The sequence below is a fragment of the Suricata suricatta genome, chromosome 16, assembly GCF_006229205.1.
Source record: "Suricata suricatta isolate VVHF042 chromosome 16, meerkat_22Aug2017_6uvM2_HiC, whole genome shotgun sequence".
Classification (NCBI taxonomy): domain Eukaryota; kingdom Metazoa; phylum Chordata; class Mammalia; order Carnivora; family Herpestidae; genus Suricata; species Suricata suricatta.
Window position 1 is genome coordinate 43631648 of NC_043715.1, and position 16663 is coordinate 43648310.

Consider the following 16663-nt stretch of genomic DNA (forward strand, 5'->3'; position numbering starts at 1 on the left):
AATTACTTTGCTCCCTATAAACTCCATTCTATGTGTTCTCCTTGTGCCTTTTATTTTAATTTCACAAAATATTTCAGCACTGTTTAAGCCATTCTGTTCTTATCAAAATTTTTATCTTATCTATCATTTTTATTTTAGAAGTTTCATTTCCCTTTGTAAAAAAAAAAAAAAAGCAGGAGCTTGCTTTCTTGTTATCTTACAGACTTGGAATCCAGTTGTGAGACCAAAAAGTCATCTCCAGAAAAGGGAGCTTATGAAATGGAATCACTGCAATGGAAGAATGTGAGGAAACCTATCAGCCATAACTTGGATTACAATGGTCTTAGAGATAGTATGGAGGGCAAAGGTGAATTTGAGGATCCACAGAGAAGTCAGGAAGTCACATGCACATGAAAATCACCTTGGAGAAAAGGCCACACAAAGCCTTTCTGTGTTCTATGCTTCATCAGACAAATCCTGCCAAGGAAAAATTGTACAAATGTGAGGAATGCGAACAAGCTTTCAGCTACCTGTCATGCGTTACTCAACATGAGAAAAGCCATAAGAAAAAAGAATGCTGTGAAGTTAAGAAACGTAGGAAGACCTTCAGCAGAAAGCCAACCTACATTCAGCATCAGAGGATTCACACTGGTGAAAAGCCTTATGAGTGTATGGGATGTGGCGTGGCCTTGGTCGTAGTTCTGAGCTGATTCAACATCAGAAAATTCATACTAATGAAAAACCTTATCAGTGTAAGGCATGTGCGAAGGCTTTTATTCGTGGTGCACAGCTCACTGAGCGTCAGAGAGTTCATACAGGAGAGAAACCATATGAATGTAAGAAATGCGGAAAAGCCTTTAGTTATTGTTCACAATATACTCTCCATCAGAGAATTCATAGTGGTGAGAAACCTTATGAGTGTAAGGAGTGTGGAAAGGCCTTTATTCTTGGTTCACACCTCACTTATCATCAAAGGGTTCATACTGGTGAAAAGCCTTACAGATGTAAAGAATGTGGGAAGGCCTTTTTATGTGCCTCCCAACTTACTTACCATCTGAGAATTCATACAGGTGAGAGACCCTATAAATGCAAACAATGTGGGAAAGCCTTTATTTCTAATTCTAACCTTACTCAACATCAGAGAATTCATACAGGTGAAAAACCCTACAAATGTAAAGAATGTGAGAAGGCCTTTATTTGTGGCAAACAGCTTAGTGAACATCAAAGAATTCATATGGGTGAGGAACCCTACAAATGCAAGGAATGTGACAAGGCTTTTATTTATGGCTCACAAGTTAGTGAGCACCAGAGAATTCATAGAGGTGAAACACCCCATGAGTGTAAGCAGTGTGGGAAGGCCTTTAGTCGTGGCTCACATCTTACCGAACATCTAAGAACTCATTCTGGTGAGAAGCCCTATGAATGTAAGGAATGTGGGAAGGCCTTTAGTCGTGGCTCAGAACTTACTCTACACCAGAGGATTCATACTGGTGAGAAACCTTATGCATGTGTCCAATGTGGTAAAGACTTTAGACGTCATTCACAACTTACTCCACATATGAGGCTTCATAATTGAAAAAGCTTTGAAGGGCGCCTGCGGGGCTCAGTCGGTTAAGCGTCTGGCTTTAGCTCAGGTCATGATCTCACAGTTTGTGGGTTTGAACCCCGCATTGGACTCCATGCTGACAGCTCAGAGCCTGGAGCCTGCTTCAGATTCTGTGTCCCCCTCTCTCTCTGACCCTCCCCTGCTCACACTGTCTCTCTCTGTCTCTCAAAAATAAATAAAAAGCACAAAAAATATATATATACATAAAAAGAAAAAGCTTTGAGAATGATATTAAAAAGGCTTCAACTGTATTCAACACCTGTGGAACATTAGAGAACCCATATTATGTTCGTAATGAATGTAGGACATCCTTTTGCTTATGCTCATAATCAACTCATTTTTAGAAGGCATATATTAATGAATGCAGAAATAACTTCTGGAACACATTAAACATTTATTTTCATTTTCATTTTTTTATTTTTAAAGTAGTCTTCATGTCCAGCACAGAGTCCAACATGGGGCTTGAGCTCACCATCCAGCCCTTTCTGTTTCTTGTTCTGATTTGTTCTGGTTTTACCATCTATCTTTTTTTGAACCCCAGATAATTTATTCTGTGACAGAAGTTTTAGAATATAATAAAGGCAAGAGGGCCTCCATTTTAGAGCTCACAAATTTTGCTACACCAGATAATTCATACTGCAAACAAACTATGGAAGAAATTCCTTTAGAGTTGTAGAGGTTTTTTTTTTTTATAAAATCAAGGAGAGGTCATTTTTCTACAGCAAATTCCAAAAGCAGAAGTCATTTTACTACATTTTCAAATTATTACTGTCTTGAATGAGAAATCAAAACAAAATTTACCAACTACAGTTTTTTCTCATTATCTGTATCTGATAATATGTTGAATAGTAAATTTTCAGATGCCTACATTTCAGAGCATACTTCCATTATTTTAAGTGGGAAAAATGATAATATGTTTCCAGTCCTTTCAAATGTCCTGAGCAGTTTTCCCAAATGTAATTTAAATTCACCTTCAACTATCTACTTGATTTCTCTCAAAGACTTCAGAATAATATAAAATACTTAAAATCCAGTAAACAAGTAAATAGCAAATATGTTTGTGTATGTAATGATTTTTAAAAAATTCTTTTTAATGTTTATTTATTTTTGAGAAAGAGAGACAGACCGTGAGCAGGGAAGGGGCAGAGAGAAAGGGAGTTACAGAATCTGAAGCAGATTTCAGGCTCTGGGCTGTCAGCACTGAGCCTGACGCAGGGCTCAAACCCATTGACATGTGAGATCATGAGCTGAGCCGAAGTCAGACACTTAACTGACTGAGCCACCCAGGCACCCCTGTGCATGTAATGATTTTGAACATTATAGCTTTTGAATTATCTTTTCATTCTATACTTCAAGAAAGAGATACTATGATATAAATAAGTATGTTAGTATATAATGGACACAAATAACAATTAGTAAAATAAAATCATACTAGTAAAAGTAAAATAAAAACCATTGATAGAATAATTGAAACAGAGGTTCCCAAAATAATACTTGATTTTGTACATGTGATGCACTCTGCTGTTTTCAATTACATTGTGATCAACACTACAGCCCACTCCGTTGTCTTCACAGCTTAATACTGTTCATTATCCCCTCTCTGAAAAACACTGGTTTTACATTTACACTACAAAATTATAATTTTTAAAAATCCAATCTACTTTTAAAAGTGTAAAAAAAAAAAAAAAAGGATGATTGAGAGCATTAAAGTCCCCTAAATCATTTGAGTAACCACTGTGATGCTAATGCAATCATGCATCCATTCCCTGCTGAGATCGGACACACGGACCTCATTATCAAACTGAATTTAAAGAAAATGTAAATAATGAAATGCAAGTAAAATATTATTTGCTACATTGATCATAAGCCATTAACATATATTTGGCATATAACATATTTGCATATTAGCAGGAAATACACTGAACCAGACTTTCCAAAATATGGTCAAGAGATAATAATCTCCAAAATACCGTTGGAGGAGAGGACTCCATCTCATTGCATATTTTGGTACATAAACAAATTCCCTTATTGGCCAATGAATTACACTTTGAACAAGCCAAATTAAAAGGTTGTGAGAAGACCTGCAATAAATAAAATATTACCACTGCTCAACACACTGTTTCCCAGTCCTGACCATGAATTCTTTCCCCTCCATAATATTTACTGTATGTGAAATCCATTGCTCACCAAAAAGAATAATTATAAGAGAAAATTTAAGGCATTATGGAAGTTAATTAAATTTGGTGGGTGGTGCAGTGTTTTTGTGTTCTAAAATTAATCAGTACACTATCCAGCGAGAGTCCCTCTAGCTCAAGTTTTCACAACCCTTTCCCTATTCTCTTATCATCTAGATCTATTTAGTTAAGATTTTTAGTCTTGCTGCTGTTGTTACAAGATTGTGTAGGGACGCCTGGGTGCCTCAGTCAGTTAAGTGTCAGACTTGGCATTGCCTCAGGCCATGATCTCACAGTTTTGTGAGTTTGAGCCCCACGTCCCACATGGGGAGCCTGCTTGGGATTCTCTGTCTCCCTCTCTCCCTGCCCCTCCCCCACCCATGCTGTCTCTGTCTCTCTCAAAATAAATAAAAAAGTTAAAAAAATATTGTTTAATGTGAAACTTGAATGAATATTAATTATCTCAGTCCTTTATGTTATTTCATAAATCATTTTGAAACTATTTCCCTATTGATGTAGTGGTGAGGGGATAGGAATGTACACTAATCAAAGAATTCATAAAGATACACAAGCTGTGGTTGCTATACTGCTTTAGTTGCTACTTTAAGGTGTATCGATACCATCACACATGTTCAAATTAAGCTTTATTTTCCCTACTTGCCTACAATTCTTTTCAAGGGTCACTACATTCCTCTTCCAAAGTTACCTAACAAAGTTTACCTCATACCGAAGATGTAGTGCAAATTAAAAGGAATCACATTCACTATCTCTTTCATCTACTGTTAAAACTTTGGTTTTTATCTTGTGATGTTTCCTTCTGTTCTCAAATATGGCCCATTTGTTAGCAAAGTATGTTTTAATGGGATAGCTACCCACTCATCTGTGACTTGTCTTAACCTTTTATTGTGGCACATACCAAACAACAAAAATAGAATAGTAAAATGAACTGACATGTGCTCATCATGTTCTTATTTTTATTTTTTAATTCAAGTATAGATAACCTACATCATCACATATTTTTTAATGTTTACTTATTTTGAGAGAGGGAATGAGTGAGTAGGGAGGGGCAGAGGGGAGAAAGAGAGAGAGAGAGAGAGAGAGAGAGAGAGAGAGAGAATCTCAAGTAGACTCCACACTCAGCAATGGAGTCCAAAAATGGGGCTCAATCTCCAACTGTGAGATCATGACCTGGGCTGAGGTCAAGAGTCACATGCTTAACTGACTGAGCCATCCAGGCACCCCAGCATCACATGTTTTTATTTTTTATTTTTAAAATATTTTAAGGATGTTATTTATTTTTGAGAGACAGCGCAAGCAGGGGAGGGTCAGAGAGAGAGAGAGAGAGAATCCAAAGCAGGCTCCAGGCTCCAAGCTAGCTGTCCGCACAGAGCCCGACACGGGGCTCGAACCCACGAACTGTGAGATCATGACCTGAGCCGAAGCCGGATGCTTAACCAACTGAGCCACCCAGGCGCCCCTCACATATTTTTAATAATCACTCCTATTTTACCTTTCCTGATAATCTTTCAAATATTTTTAGCTGGGATATTTTAAAGCCAAACCAGTATATTTTATCATTTCCCTCTACATATTTCAGTATGTATCTTGAACAAATAAGGACTTAATTAATATCTACTAAGTTTTGAGATATTAATGACTATAGTTGGGTTATTTGAATCAGGATTTAAAAGACATCTGATCATTACATTTGATTGTTGTGTGTCTTATCCACTTGCTTTTCTGTCTTTTTAAAAATGCCTACAGAATAAAACAGAAACATGGTAACAGCAATGCTATGATATATCCTCCCTATTTTCCCCCGACTGAGTATTCAGGTTATTTCTTTGTTGCTGAAAACCAGTGCAATAAATGTCCTTAATATGCTTATTCCTGCAAATTTATGTTTTTATTTCTACAGAATATATTCCTACAGATTAGACTGCTAAGTCAAATTATGTGTACATTTTACATTAAAAAATTTTTTTTAATGTTTTATTTATTTTTGATACAGAGAGAGACAGAGCATGAGAGGGGGAGGGGCAGAGAGAGAAGGAAACACAGAACTGGAAGCTGGTTCCAGGCTCTGAGCTAGCTGTCAGCACAGAGCCCGACGCGGGGCTCGAACCCACGAACGTGAGATCTGACCTGAGCTGAAGTCGGAGGCTTAACCGACTGAGCCACCCAGGCGCCCCTACATTTTAATAGATTATGCTGTTTTAAAACAGTTTACATTCTCATCATTAGTGTATGAAAGTGCTCAAACCATCACCAGGAACAAAAAGTAAGGACGTCTTTTGGAGCCATGATGGAATAACCGGCTTAAACAGGGACTGTGATCCCCAACAAAAAAGATACAAATTAAGTGAGCGCTATGATCGCACCAACTTTCTACCTGGAGACATATTCTAGATAATGAGAAAGGTTATCCCCAGCCCAGTGTGCTTGTCTATGTTGAGATCAAGAGCAAAGAGACTGATGTTCCTGGAAGTTGCAGAGCAGTTCCAGAGAGAAGGAAGCTGAACAGAGAAGAATTTCAGAAATGTGTGAAAGGGTCCTCTTCAGTCTTTCCTAATACACGTAGTCCATGTGTATGTTGTGACTCTACAAGTCTGGGCAACGTGTAATCAGGGAGCTGCAAGTTATAAAATGCCCAGAGCTGACACAGGGCAGAGATGTTTCTAATTCTGAACCTGATGGTCACCCATACCATTTAGTAGATAGCCCAGAAGAGTCACATAAGGAATAGAGGTCAACCATCTCTAAAGCACTTTAGACTCATCCTAAACTGCTTTTTTAAAGTTTCAAAACAATCAAGCAAGTAACCTAGCTGCCTACAGAGCAAAAGCTCTACCCTCTAAAAGAAATGTAACAATAGCTATGATTCAACAATGTAAATTTCATAATGTCTATATCTGTATAAAGAAGCTCCCCCACCAAGTGACACAAAAACCAGAAAAAAAATCAATTGATTGGCCAACTAAAATGGCAGGGGAAATGGTATCAGTACAAAATTACTAAGGAAGCTGTTATGCTCAATATGTTTAATAATTTTTTATTTTTTATTATTTTTAAAGTTTATTTTTGAGAGAGAGAGCACAAGTAGGAGGAGGGGCAGAGAGAGAGGGAGACTCTGAAGCAGGCTCCAGGCTCTGAGCTAGCGGCACAGAGCCCAATGCGGGGCTTAAACCCCACAAACCATGAGATCATGACCTGAGCCAAAGTCAAATGCTTAACCGACCAAGCCACCCAGGTGACCCTGGTTAAGAATTTTTTAAATCCACACAAAATGAGGACAGATATGGAGGATACAAAATGGAACTTCTAGAAAAAAAATATCTGAGAAGAAAATTTTATTAGAGATTAAACAGAGGAAGGAAAAATTCAGTGAACTTGAAAATATGCTTGAAAAAATGAAGTACAGAGAGAAAAAGACTGAAAGAAAAGAGCCTAAGTGACCCGTAGACAAATTAAAGCAGATTCTATGTAAATGAGATGTGGGCAAGATGGTAGAGTTGGATGTCCTGGACTTTCTTTCCTCCAACAAACACACTGATACAGCAATTCATGGAAAAACTCCCTTTGTGAGAAATCCAAAAACTGAGTGAAAGGCTTCTGCACCCAGGAAGAATGCAAAGCCAGACTCATCAGAACCCATAGGGAGATATGGGACACCCTTCCACCAGCATCCAGGCACATGGTGCAATACCGAATGATCAGTGAGAGGCTCCTGGCTACCAGCTTTGCCTAGGGGAGGGAGGGGCATACTTTCTACATTCTGTACCTCACATTTCCTTAAGGAGCTCTCAGAACACTGACTTAGGTCTTGCCAGTTGTGGAGTTCTGACAGGACCAGTAAAATCTAGCCACCGGGTAGAGAATAGAGATGGTGGGTTGGGCTGGTGGATACCATTAATCCTTACCTCTACTCAACACAAAGCAAGCAGATGAAAAATCACAGCCCTCAGCTTGCCCATGGACAAGAAAAGAGTTGATCTGTGTGTCCAACACTCCAGTGTTGCTGGGACCATCCAATGACCTGGCATTTGACTTAGTCTTAGAGCTCTGAGAGGTCTGGCATAGTCTATCCACCTTTGTGAGAACAGAAACAATGGTCTCAACTGATAGATGCCACAAACCCCCCTTCCCAGCTCAGCACAGAGTGGGTGGGCAAGACTAACAGGCTGCCTACTTCTTCCTGGGGGTGAGAAAGAATATATATAGGTCTCCAGGTAAAGGTGGAGACTGGCAGATAATTTAAAAATATTCAACTATATACTGGATATGAGAGATACATTTTAGATTCAAACATCAAGTTTCAAAACAAAAGGACAGAAAAAGATATGCCATGCAAATAGCAATCACGACAGAATTGGAGTGGCTGTACTATCAGATCCAATAGACATTAAGACAAAATCGCCAGAGACAAAGAGGTACACTTTGTCATCAAAGTGTAATTAAAAAGCGCTAATCCATCAAGAAGACATAACACTCATAAGAATATATGCATCTAAAACCAGCATCCCAAGTGTCCATCACCAGATGAATGAAGAAACAAAGTCAGCTGTCTTAAATAAGTTGAAAAAGCTGAAAGAAGTTGTGGAGCTTGGAAGTACAATAACTGAAATAAAAAACGCACTAAACACCTACCAGGATGACTATTTTAAATATGTTTTTTTAATGTTTTTAATTTTCTGGGTGCCTGGGTGGCTCAGTCAGTTAAGTGTCTGACTTCAGCTCAAGTCATGATCTCATGGTTCATGGGTTCGAGCCCTGTGTCAGGCTCTGTGCTGAATGCTTGCTTGGGACCTAGAGCCTGCTTTGAATTCTGTGTCTCTTTCTCTCTCTGCCCCTCCCCTGCTCATGCTCTGTGTCAGTCGGTCTCAAAAATAAATAAATGTAAAAAAAAGTTTTACTTTTTGAAGCAGGGGGAGAGCAGAAAGGATGGGAGACAGAGGATCCAAAGCAGGCTCTGTGCTGACAGCAGAGAGCCCAATGTGGGGCTTGAACTCACTAACTGTGAACTCGTGACCTGAATGGAAGTCAGAGGCTTAACTTACAAGTCACCCAGGGACCCTAAGATGTCCAGATATTGCCAGAAATGGTGCAGCTGCTATGAAAAATAACTTGGTGGTTCTTCAAAAGCTAAATATAGAATTCCCATATGACCCAACAACTCCACTCAGGTATTAAAGGAATTGAATTTAGTGACTTGAATAGATACTTGTACACAAATGTTTATTGCAGTGTTATTCATAATAGCCAAAATGTAGAAACAACTCAAGTTCCCATCAACAGAATAAACAAAATGTAGTATATATGCACAATGGAGTATTATTCAGGCACAAAAAGAAATGAAATTCTTGCACATGCTACAACATGAATTGATGTTGCAAACATTACATTAATTAAAAATTTTTAATGTTTATTTTTGAGAGAGAGAGAGGGAGGGTGGAAGGGCAGAAGAGAGGGGGAGACACAGAATCTGAAGCAGGCTCCAGGCTCTGGGCTGTCAGCACAGAGCCTGATGCAGGGTTCAAACCCACGAGCTGTGAGATCACGACCTGAGTCAAAGTCGATTGCTGAACTGACTGAGCGCCCGTGAATAGTACATTTTAAAAGGGTAAAGTAGGTGGAGTGTAAATTATATCTCAGTAAAGCTATTTCAAATTAGAAACAAACTAAACTATGAATTTAACTTCTTAAGTAGTTGTATTTACTATTCATATTATTTACTTCATCTCGGGTGAATTAATTAGTTCACGTTTTGTAAGAGATGGTCCATTTCTTCTAAGTTGTTGAGTTTCTGTGAGAATTGCCATAATGCTCTCTTATTATCCTATTGTTTGCTGGATTTTTACTAATATTCTCCTACATTTCTGATGACAGTCTTGCTAGGAGTTTATCAATTTCGTTGATCTTTTCAAAGATGAGATTTTGGGTTTTTTAAAATTGCTTTCCTGTTTACAATTTCATTGATTTTTAAGCTCTTTTTATTCCTTCCTTCTGTTCAGCATTGTTTTTGTTCTTTTTAGTTTCTTATAGAAAGAATTTGGGGTTTTTTTGAGAACATTTTTTCAGTTTTAATGAGAATTTAGTAATATAAATTTCTCTGTAAATTCAGATTTAGTTGTATTCCACAAGTTTTCATATGTTCTATTTTCATTTGTATTCAGTTTAACCTTTAAAAAAAAAACATTCCTTGGGATTTCCTCTTTGACCCAAGAATTAAAGTGTGTTGTTTAGCTTCAAGTTATCTTTCTGATAAACAATTTCTAGTTTAATTCCTTTGTGGTCAAAGAACACAGTATGATTTCAATTTTTTAAATATATTTTTAGAATTTTTAAATGTTTATTTATTTTTGAGAGAGAGAGAGAGAGAGAGAGAGAGAGAGACAGAATGTGAGTGGGGGAAAGACAAAGAGAGAGGGAGACACAAAATCTGAAGCAGTTTCCAGGCTCAGAGCTGTCAGCACAGAGCCCGACATGGGACTCAAACTCACAAGCCACGAGATCATGACCTGAGCCAAAATCAGATACCTAACCTACTGAGCCACCCAGGTGTCCTCGATTTCAATTCTTTTAAACTTGCTGAGGTTTGACAAAGGGTCGAGAATGTGCTCTATCTTGCTATATGTCCTGTGGGCACTTAGAATGTATATTCTACTGTTGTTGGTGAAGTGTTCTAAATCAACTATAATTGTGGATTTTCTATTTAATCCTTCAGTTCTACCAGTTTTTGCTTTACATATTTTGTAGCTGTGCTGTCTAGTATATATAAATTTAGGATTGCTATGTCTTCTGGGATTGGCCCACTTGTTATGTAATGTGCTTTTTTGGTCCATAATTTTCTTTGCTCTGAATTCGACTTTGATATCAATGTAGCCACTCCACTTGTCTTTGGATTATTATTTGAGTGGTATACTGTTTTTCACCCCTTTACTTTCAACTTACCTCTATCATTATATTTGAAGTGATTTACTTTGTTTTTGTTTGCTTGTTTGTTTGGTTTTGTCAACAGTATATAGTTGGGATATGTTATCCATTGGGTCAAACTCTTTTTAACTGATGTTTAGGTCATTTATATTAAACGTACTTAAAGATATGTTAGGATTTAAGTCTGCCATTATATCATCTGTTTTCTGCTTGTACTCTTTGGTTTTTGTGCCTTTCATGCCTGTGTATGGATTATTTGAACATTTTCTTCTGCATCTTTTTTAGTGTATCTGTATAATTTTTTAAATTGGATATGTATCACTGATATTCTATTAATAGTAATATTATACTACTGTAAACATTTACCATTTCAGGTGGAATATAGAAACAATACTACTTGTTAGATTAATTTATACTTTTCCCTTTATGATATACTTGTCTTAAATATTATCTTTACAAACTCTGAGAACCATATCAGATGGTATTTTCAGGCAACAAATATGATTTTAAAATTTTAAGAGGATTATCTACTGTATATACCCCTATGTTTATCATTTTTGTTTCTTTCTTCTTAATTGATGTTCCAACTTTTCTTATTATCATTTTCTGACTAAAGAAATTTCTTTATAAATTCCTTTTAAAATTTTTTATTTCTTATTTTTTAACATAATTTATTGTTAAGTTAGCCAATATACAGTGTATACAATATGCCCTTGGCTTCAGGAGTAGATTCCCATGATTCATCACTTACATACAACACCCAGTGCTCATCCCAACAAGTGCCCTCCTTAATGCCCCTCACTCATTTTCCCTGGCCCCCCCCAACAACCCTCATTTTGTTCTCTGTATTTAAGAGTCTCTTATAGTTTGCTTCCCTCTCTGTTTGTAACTATATTTTCCCTTCCCCCATGGTCTTCTCTTAAGTTTCTCAACTTCCACATATGAGTGAAAATATATGATATCTGCCTTTCTCTGATTGACTTATTTCATGTAGCATAATACCCTCCAATTCCATCCATGTTGTTGCAAATGACAAGGTTTCACTCTTTTTAATTACTGAATAGTATTCCATTGTGTGGAATGGAATATACACCACATCTTCTTCATTCATCAGTTGATGGACATTTGCATTCCTTTCATATTTTGGCTATTGTTGATAGCACTGCTGTAAACACTAGCATACATGTGTCCTGATAAATCAGCACTCCTGTATCCTTTGGATAAATTCCTAGTAGTGTTATTGCTGGGTCATAGGGTAATTATATTTTTAATTTTTGACGAACCTCCATACTGTTTTTCAGAGTTGCTGCATCAGTTTGCATTGCCACCAACAGTTCAAAAAGGTTCCCCTCTCTCCACATCCTCGACAACATCTGTTGTTTCCTGAGTTGTTACTTTTAGCCACTCTGACCAGTGTGAGGTGATATCTCAGTGTGGTTTTGATTTGTATTTCCCTGATGATGAGTGATTTTGAGCATCTTTTCATATATATATATTTGCCATTTGGATGTCTTCTTTGGAAAAGTGCCTATTCGTGTCTTCTGCACATTTCTTTATTGGATTATTTGTTTTTCACGTGTTGAGTTTGATAAGTTCTTTATAGATTTTGGATACTAGCCCTTTTTCTGATATGTCACTTGCAAATATCTTCTCCCATTCCATTGATTTCCTTTTAGTTTTGTTGATCTTTTCCTTTGCTGTGCAGAAGCTTTTTATCTTGATGAGGTCCCAATACTTCAGTTTACTTTTATTTCCCTCGCCTTCAGAGACGTATCAAGTAAGAAGTTGCTGCAGCCAGGGTCAAAGGAGCTGTTGCCTGTTTCCTCTTCTAGGATTTTGATGGTTTCCTGTCTCACAATTAGGTATTTCATCCATTTTGAGTTTATTTTTGTGTATGGTGTATTAAAGTGGTCCAGGTTCACTTTTCTGCATGTTGCCATCCAGTTTTCCCAGCCCCATTTGCTAAAGAGGCTGTCTTTTTTTCCACTGGATACTCTTTCCTTTGTCGAAGATTAGTTGCCCATATATTTGTGGGTCCAATTCTGGGTTCTCTATTCTATTCCATTGGTCTGTGTGTCTGTTTTTGTGCCAATACCATACAGACTTGATGATTAGAGCCTTGTAGTACAGGCTAAAGTCCAGGATTGTGATGCCTCCAGACTTGGTTTTCTTTTTGAACATTATTCTGGCTATTTGGGGTGTTTTGTGGTTCCATACAAATTTTAGGATTCTTTGTTCTAGCTCTGTGAAGAATGCTGGTGTTATTTTGATTGGGATTGCATTGAATGTGTACTTACTTTGGATAGTATCAAATATTTTAACAATATTTGTTCTTCAAATCCATTAGTATGTAATGTTTTTCCATATTTGTGTATCTTCTTTAATTTCTTTCATAAGCTTTCTATAGTTTTCAGTGTAAGTTCTTTTACCTCTTTGGTTAGGTTTATTCCTAAGTGTTTTATGGCTCTTGATGCAATTGTAAATGGGAATGACTCCTTAATATCTCTTTCTATTGCTTCATTGTTGGTGTAGAGAAATGTGACCAATTTCTGTACATTGCTTTTATATCCTGCGACTTTGCTGAATTCATGTAGCAGCTCTAGCAGGTTTTTTTGGTGGAGTCTTCAGGTTTTCCATGTAGAGTATCATGTCATCTCTGAAAAGTTAAAGTTTGACTTCTTTTCCTATTTGGATGCCTTTTATTTCGTTTTGTTGCTTGATTGCTGAGGCTAGGACTTCCAACACTGTGTTATACAACAGTGGTTGGAACAGACATCCTGTCGTGCTCCTGATCTCAGGGAAAAGCTCTGCTTTTCACCATTGAGGATGATAGGAGCTGTGAGCCTTTCATATATGGCTTTTATGATGTTAAGGTATGTTCCTTCTGTTCCAACGTTCTTGAGGGTTTTTATTAAGAAAGGGTGCTGTATTTTGTCAAAAGCTTTTTCTGCATCTATTGTCAGGATCATATGGTTCTTATCCTTTCTTCTATTAATGTGATGTATCACATTGATGTGTTTTGTGGATATTGAAGCATACCTACAACCCAGGAATGAATCCTACTTGATCATGGTGAATAATTCTTTTAATATACTGTTGAATTAGATTTACTAGTATCTTGTTGGGACTTTTCGCATCCATGATCATCAGAGATATTGGCCTGTATATTTCCTTTTTAGTGGGGTCTTTGTCTGGTTTGGGAATCAAGGTGATGCTCGCTTCAAAGAACGAGTCCAGAAGCTTTCCTTCCATTTCTATTTTTTGGAACCGCTTGAGAAGAATAGGTATTAACTCTGTCTGCTTTAAATGTCTGGTAGAATTCCCCTGAGGACCCATCTGGCCCAAGACTCTTATTTGTTGGCAAATTTTTGATAACCACTTCAATTTCTTTGCTGGTCATGGGTCTGTTCAAGTTTTCTATTTCTTCCCATTTGAGTTTTGGTGGTGTGTGAGTATCTAGGAATTTGTCCATTTCTTCCAGATTATCCATTTTGTTTTTATAGTATTCTATAGTTTGTATTTCTGTGGTGTTGGCTGTGATCTCGCCTCTTTCATTCATGATTTTATCTCTTTGGGTACTCTCTCTTTTCTTTTTGAGATGTTTGGCTAAGGGTTTATCAATTTTGTTTATTCTTTCAAAAAACCAGCTCTTAGATTCATTGAACTGTTCTTTTTTTTTTTTTTTTAAATTCTATATTGTTTATTTCTGCTCTAATCTTTATTTCTCTTCTGCTTCTGGCTTTCAGAATGGGTTAGTACTCTGTCAAACTCCATAGAGGGCTCTTTTTTTTTTTTTTTCATTTTGAATTTAGGCAGTTTTACCTACACAGTTTCAACCCATTCCAATAGTTTTTGATGCTTAAATTATCCTATTTCTCTCATTGGTTCCTTTAGGTTGATGATCCTGTAGTCTTTGATAGCTTTACTGATTTTAAGTACAATAAGACATTTTATGGTAATCATATATACATTTTCTACCGTTGATCTGTCTTATGCCATTTCTCTAAGGATCACTTGTTTCTTTTTATAGAAAATGGAATTTGAAAACTGCAGCCTGGAAACATGGGGGACTCATGGATTCTATGTCACTAATATTTTCAAACCCCTCAGTAGGGGCACCGGGCTGGCTAAGTTGGTAAAGCATGCAACTCTCAATCTCAGGGTCATGAATTAAAGCCCCACAAGGGACATGGAGCCTATTAAAAAAAAAAACCCTTGGGTAGAAAAATAATACCAATAATACCATTAACAAAAGGAGTAAAGGCAATTTAGATTTCTTTATATTTCTCTCTGTGCCTGAGATACAGAATATACTTTAGATATTCTCCTAATAGTAAGTCAAGATATTTTAATTTAACACCACTTGAAATTATTATCCTTTATGTTATGCTATAAAATGATATAGACTTGAATTCACTGGTTTTGATATGTTTGTTATTTTCCTTTTTGACTTAGTTTTTAAAATAAAAGCTGACATGTAAAATATCTACATAGATAAAGTCAAAACAAAAAACAAGGCATAACCAAGGATAATTACCTTTCATCCTTGCTCTCCCCTGTTGTTTCATCTCGAGATTTCTTTTTCAAAATACAGGCATATATAGTATTCCCCTCTTCTTTCACATATGTTAGCATATTATACATATCATTCTGTACTTACCTCTTTTTCATTTAATATACCCTGAAGATCACGCCCTAGAACACAGATGCACAATGCTCCCCTGTACATTCATATAATTCAGCCAGTCTATTGCTGGACATCTAGGTTGTTTCCAATTTGCTGCATTTACAAATAGAGTTTTTTAACAAAAATTCCTTAGAGTATACCACATTTCATAAATTTTACCAGTGTATCTTTGGGATAGAAACAAGGGTGCTGTCTTACGGTAAATGCACGAGACTACACCGGGACATTGCTTAATTACCTCCTATGTGAATTGTACTGTATATACATTTTTCATTTTCATCAGCAATTCCAGGGCTCTTGTTTTTCCACAGTCTTGACAAGAGTATATTAATACCTTTTAGGATTTTTGTCCATCTGATAGGGATGAAGTGGCATCTCAGTGTAGTGTAACTTGCATTCTCATCTCAAATTTTACATTCTTTAAGGATATTACTCTGTAATATAGTTGCAAATATCTCCAATTTTTCATTGTCCTTTAACATTTAGTCCTACAAAAATTATTATTTTTTCTTTATTTCTACTGGGTTTTTGAGTCATACTTATTGATATCTCCATTCCAGGATCATAAAGGAATTCACCCATGTAGTATCTGTAAAGTTTCTTTCTGTTTTATTTTTATTTTTCACATTTAGATATCTGGATTTATTGGGAATTCATTGTACTTTACACTGCCAGGAAAGAAACTAATTTTTTTCCCATAAATTTTATCCAATTGCGCTAATACTAAGGATTAAAACATTCTTTCTCAAAATGATTCTAGCAGAATGGTTCCTGCAAAGAAAGGTAGTTAGGGAAAAGACTAAGGAATGTTCCGTCATCTCTTTGGTAGTCTAGAGAAGATATTATCAAAGTTCACAGACATACCAATGGAAAGGGGTTCAAGAAACATGTACCTCAGGTATTCAAGGATATCCAGGAATTCACAATGGAGACAGGAGCACCAGATATGCACACTGATACTAAATTCAACACAGAAGTCTAGGCCAAAAGGAAAAGGAATGGCCATAGTTATCTGTATATGGATGTCCAGAATGCTGTTATATTTTTCAGTGTAATCATCACCTTAACAAATATAGCATGAATGAAAATAGATGGTTTGTTACAGTAAAGTAATATAACAAAAAAATTTCATTTTCCTCACATGAGTTGAGAAATTCCACAGAAGACAATAATTTTGGAGGGAACCATGTTCCCTAATACTGTTTAACTACTGTTAAAGAACTGAATTATAAATGTGCTACATACATGTACATAAACTCAATATTCTTTAACTTATGTAATACT

General features: G+C 36.6%; 1 protein-coding gene across 1 annotated transcript in view; it reads left to right on the top strand.

Moving 5' to 3' along the window:
- Positions 1-273: 273 nt before the first annotated feature.
- LOC115281039 (zinc finger protein 91-like) overlaps positions 274-16663 on the top strand; it is a 239667-nt gene continuing 223277 nt past the window's right edge. The window contains 2 exon segments of the mRNA XM_029926287.1: positions 274-669; positions 672-1514. Coding sequence (XP_029782147.1) covers positions 384-669; positions 672-1514 — 1129 coding nt within the window. The 5' untranslated portion in view covers positions 274-383.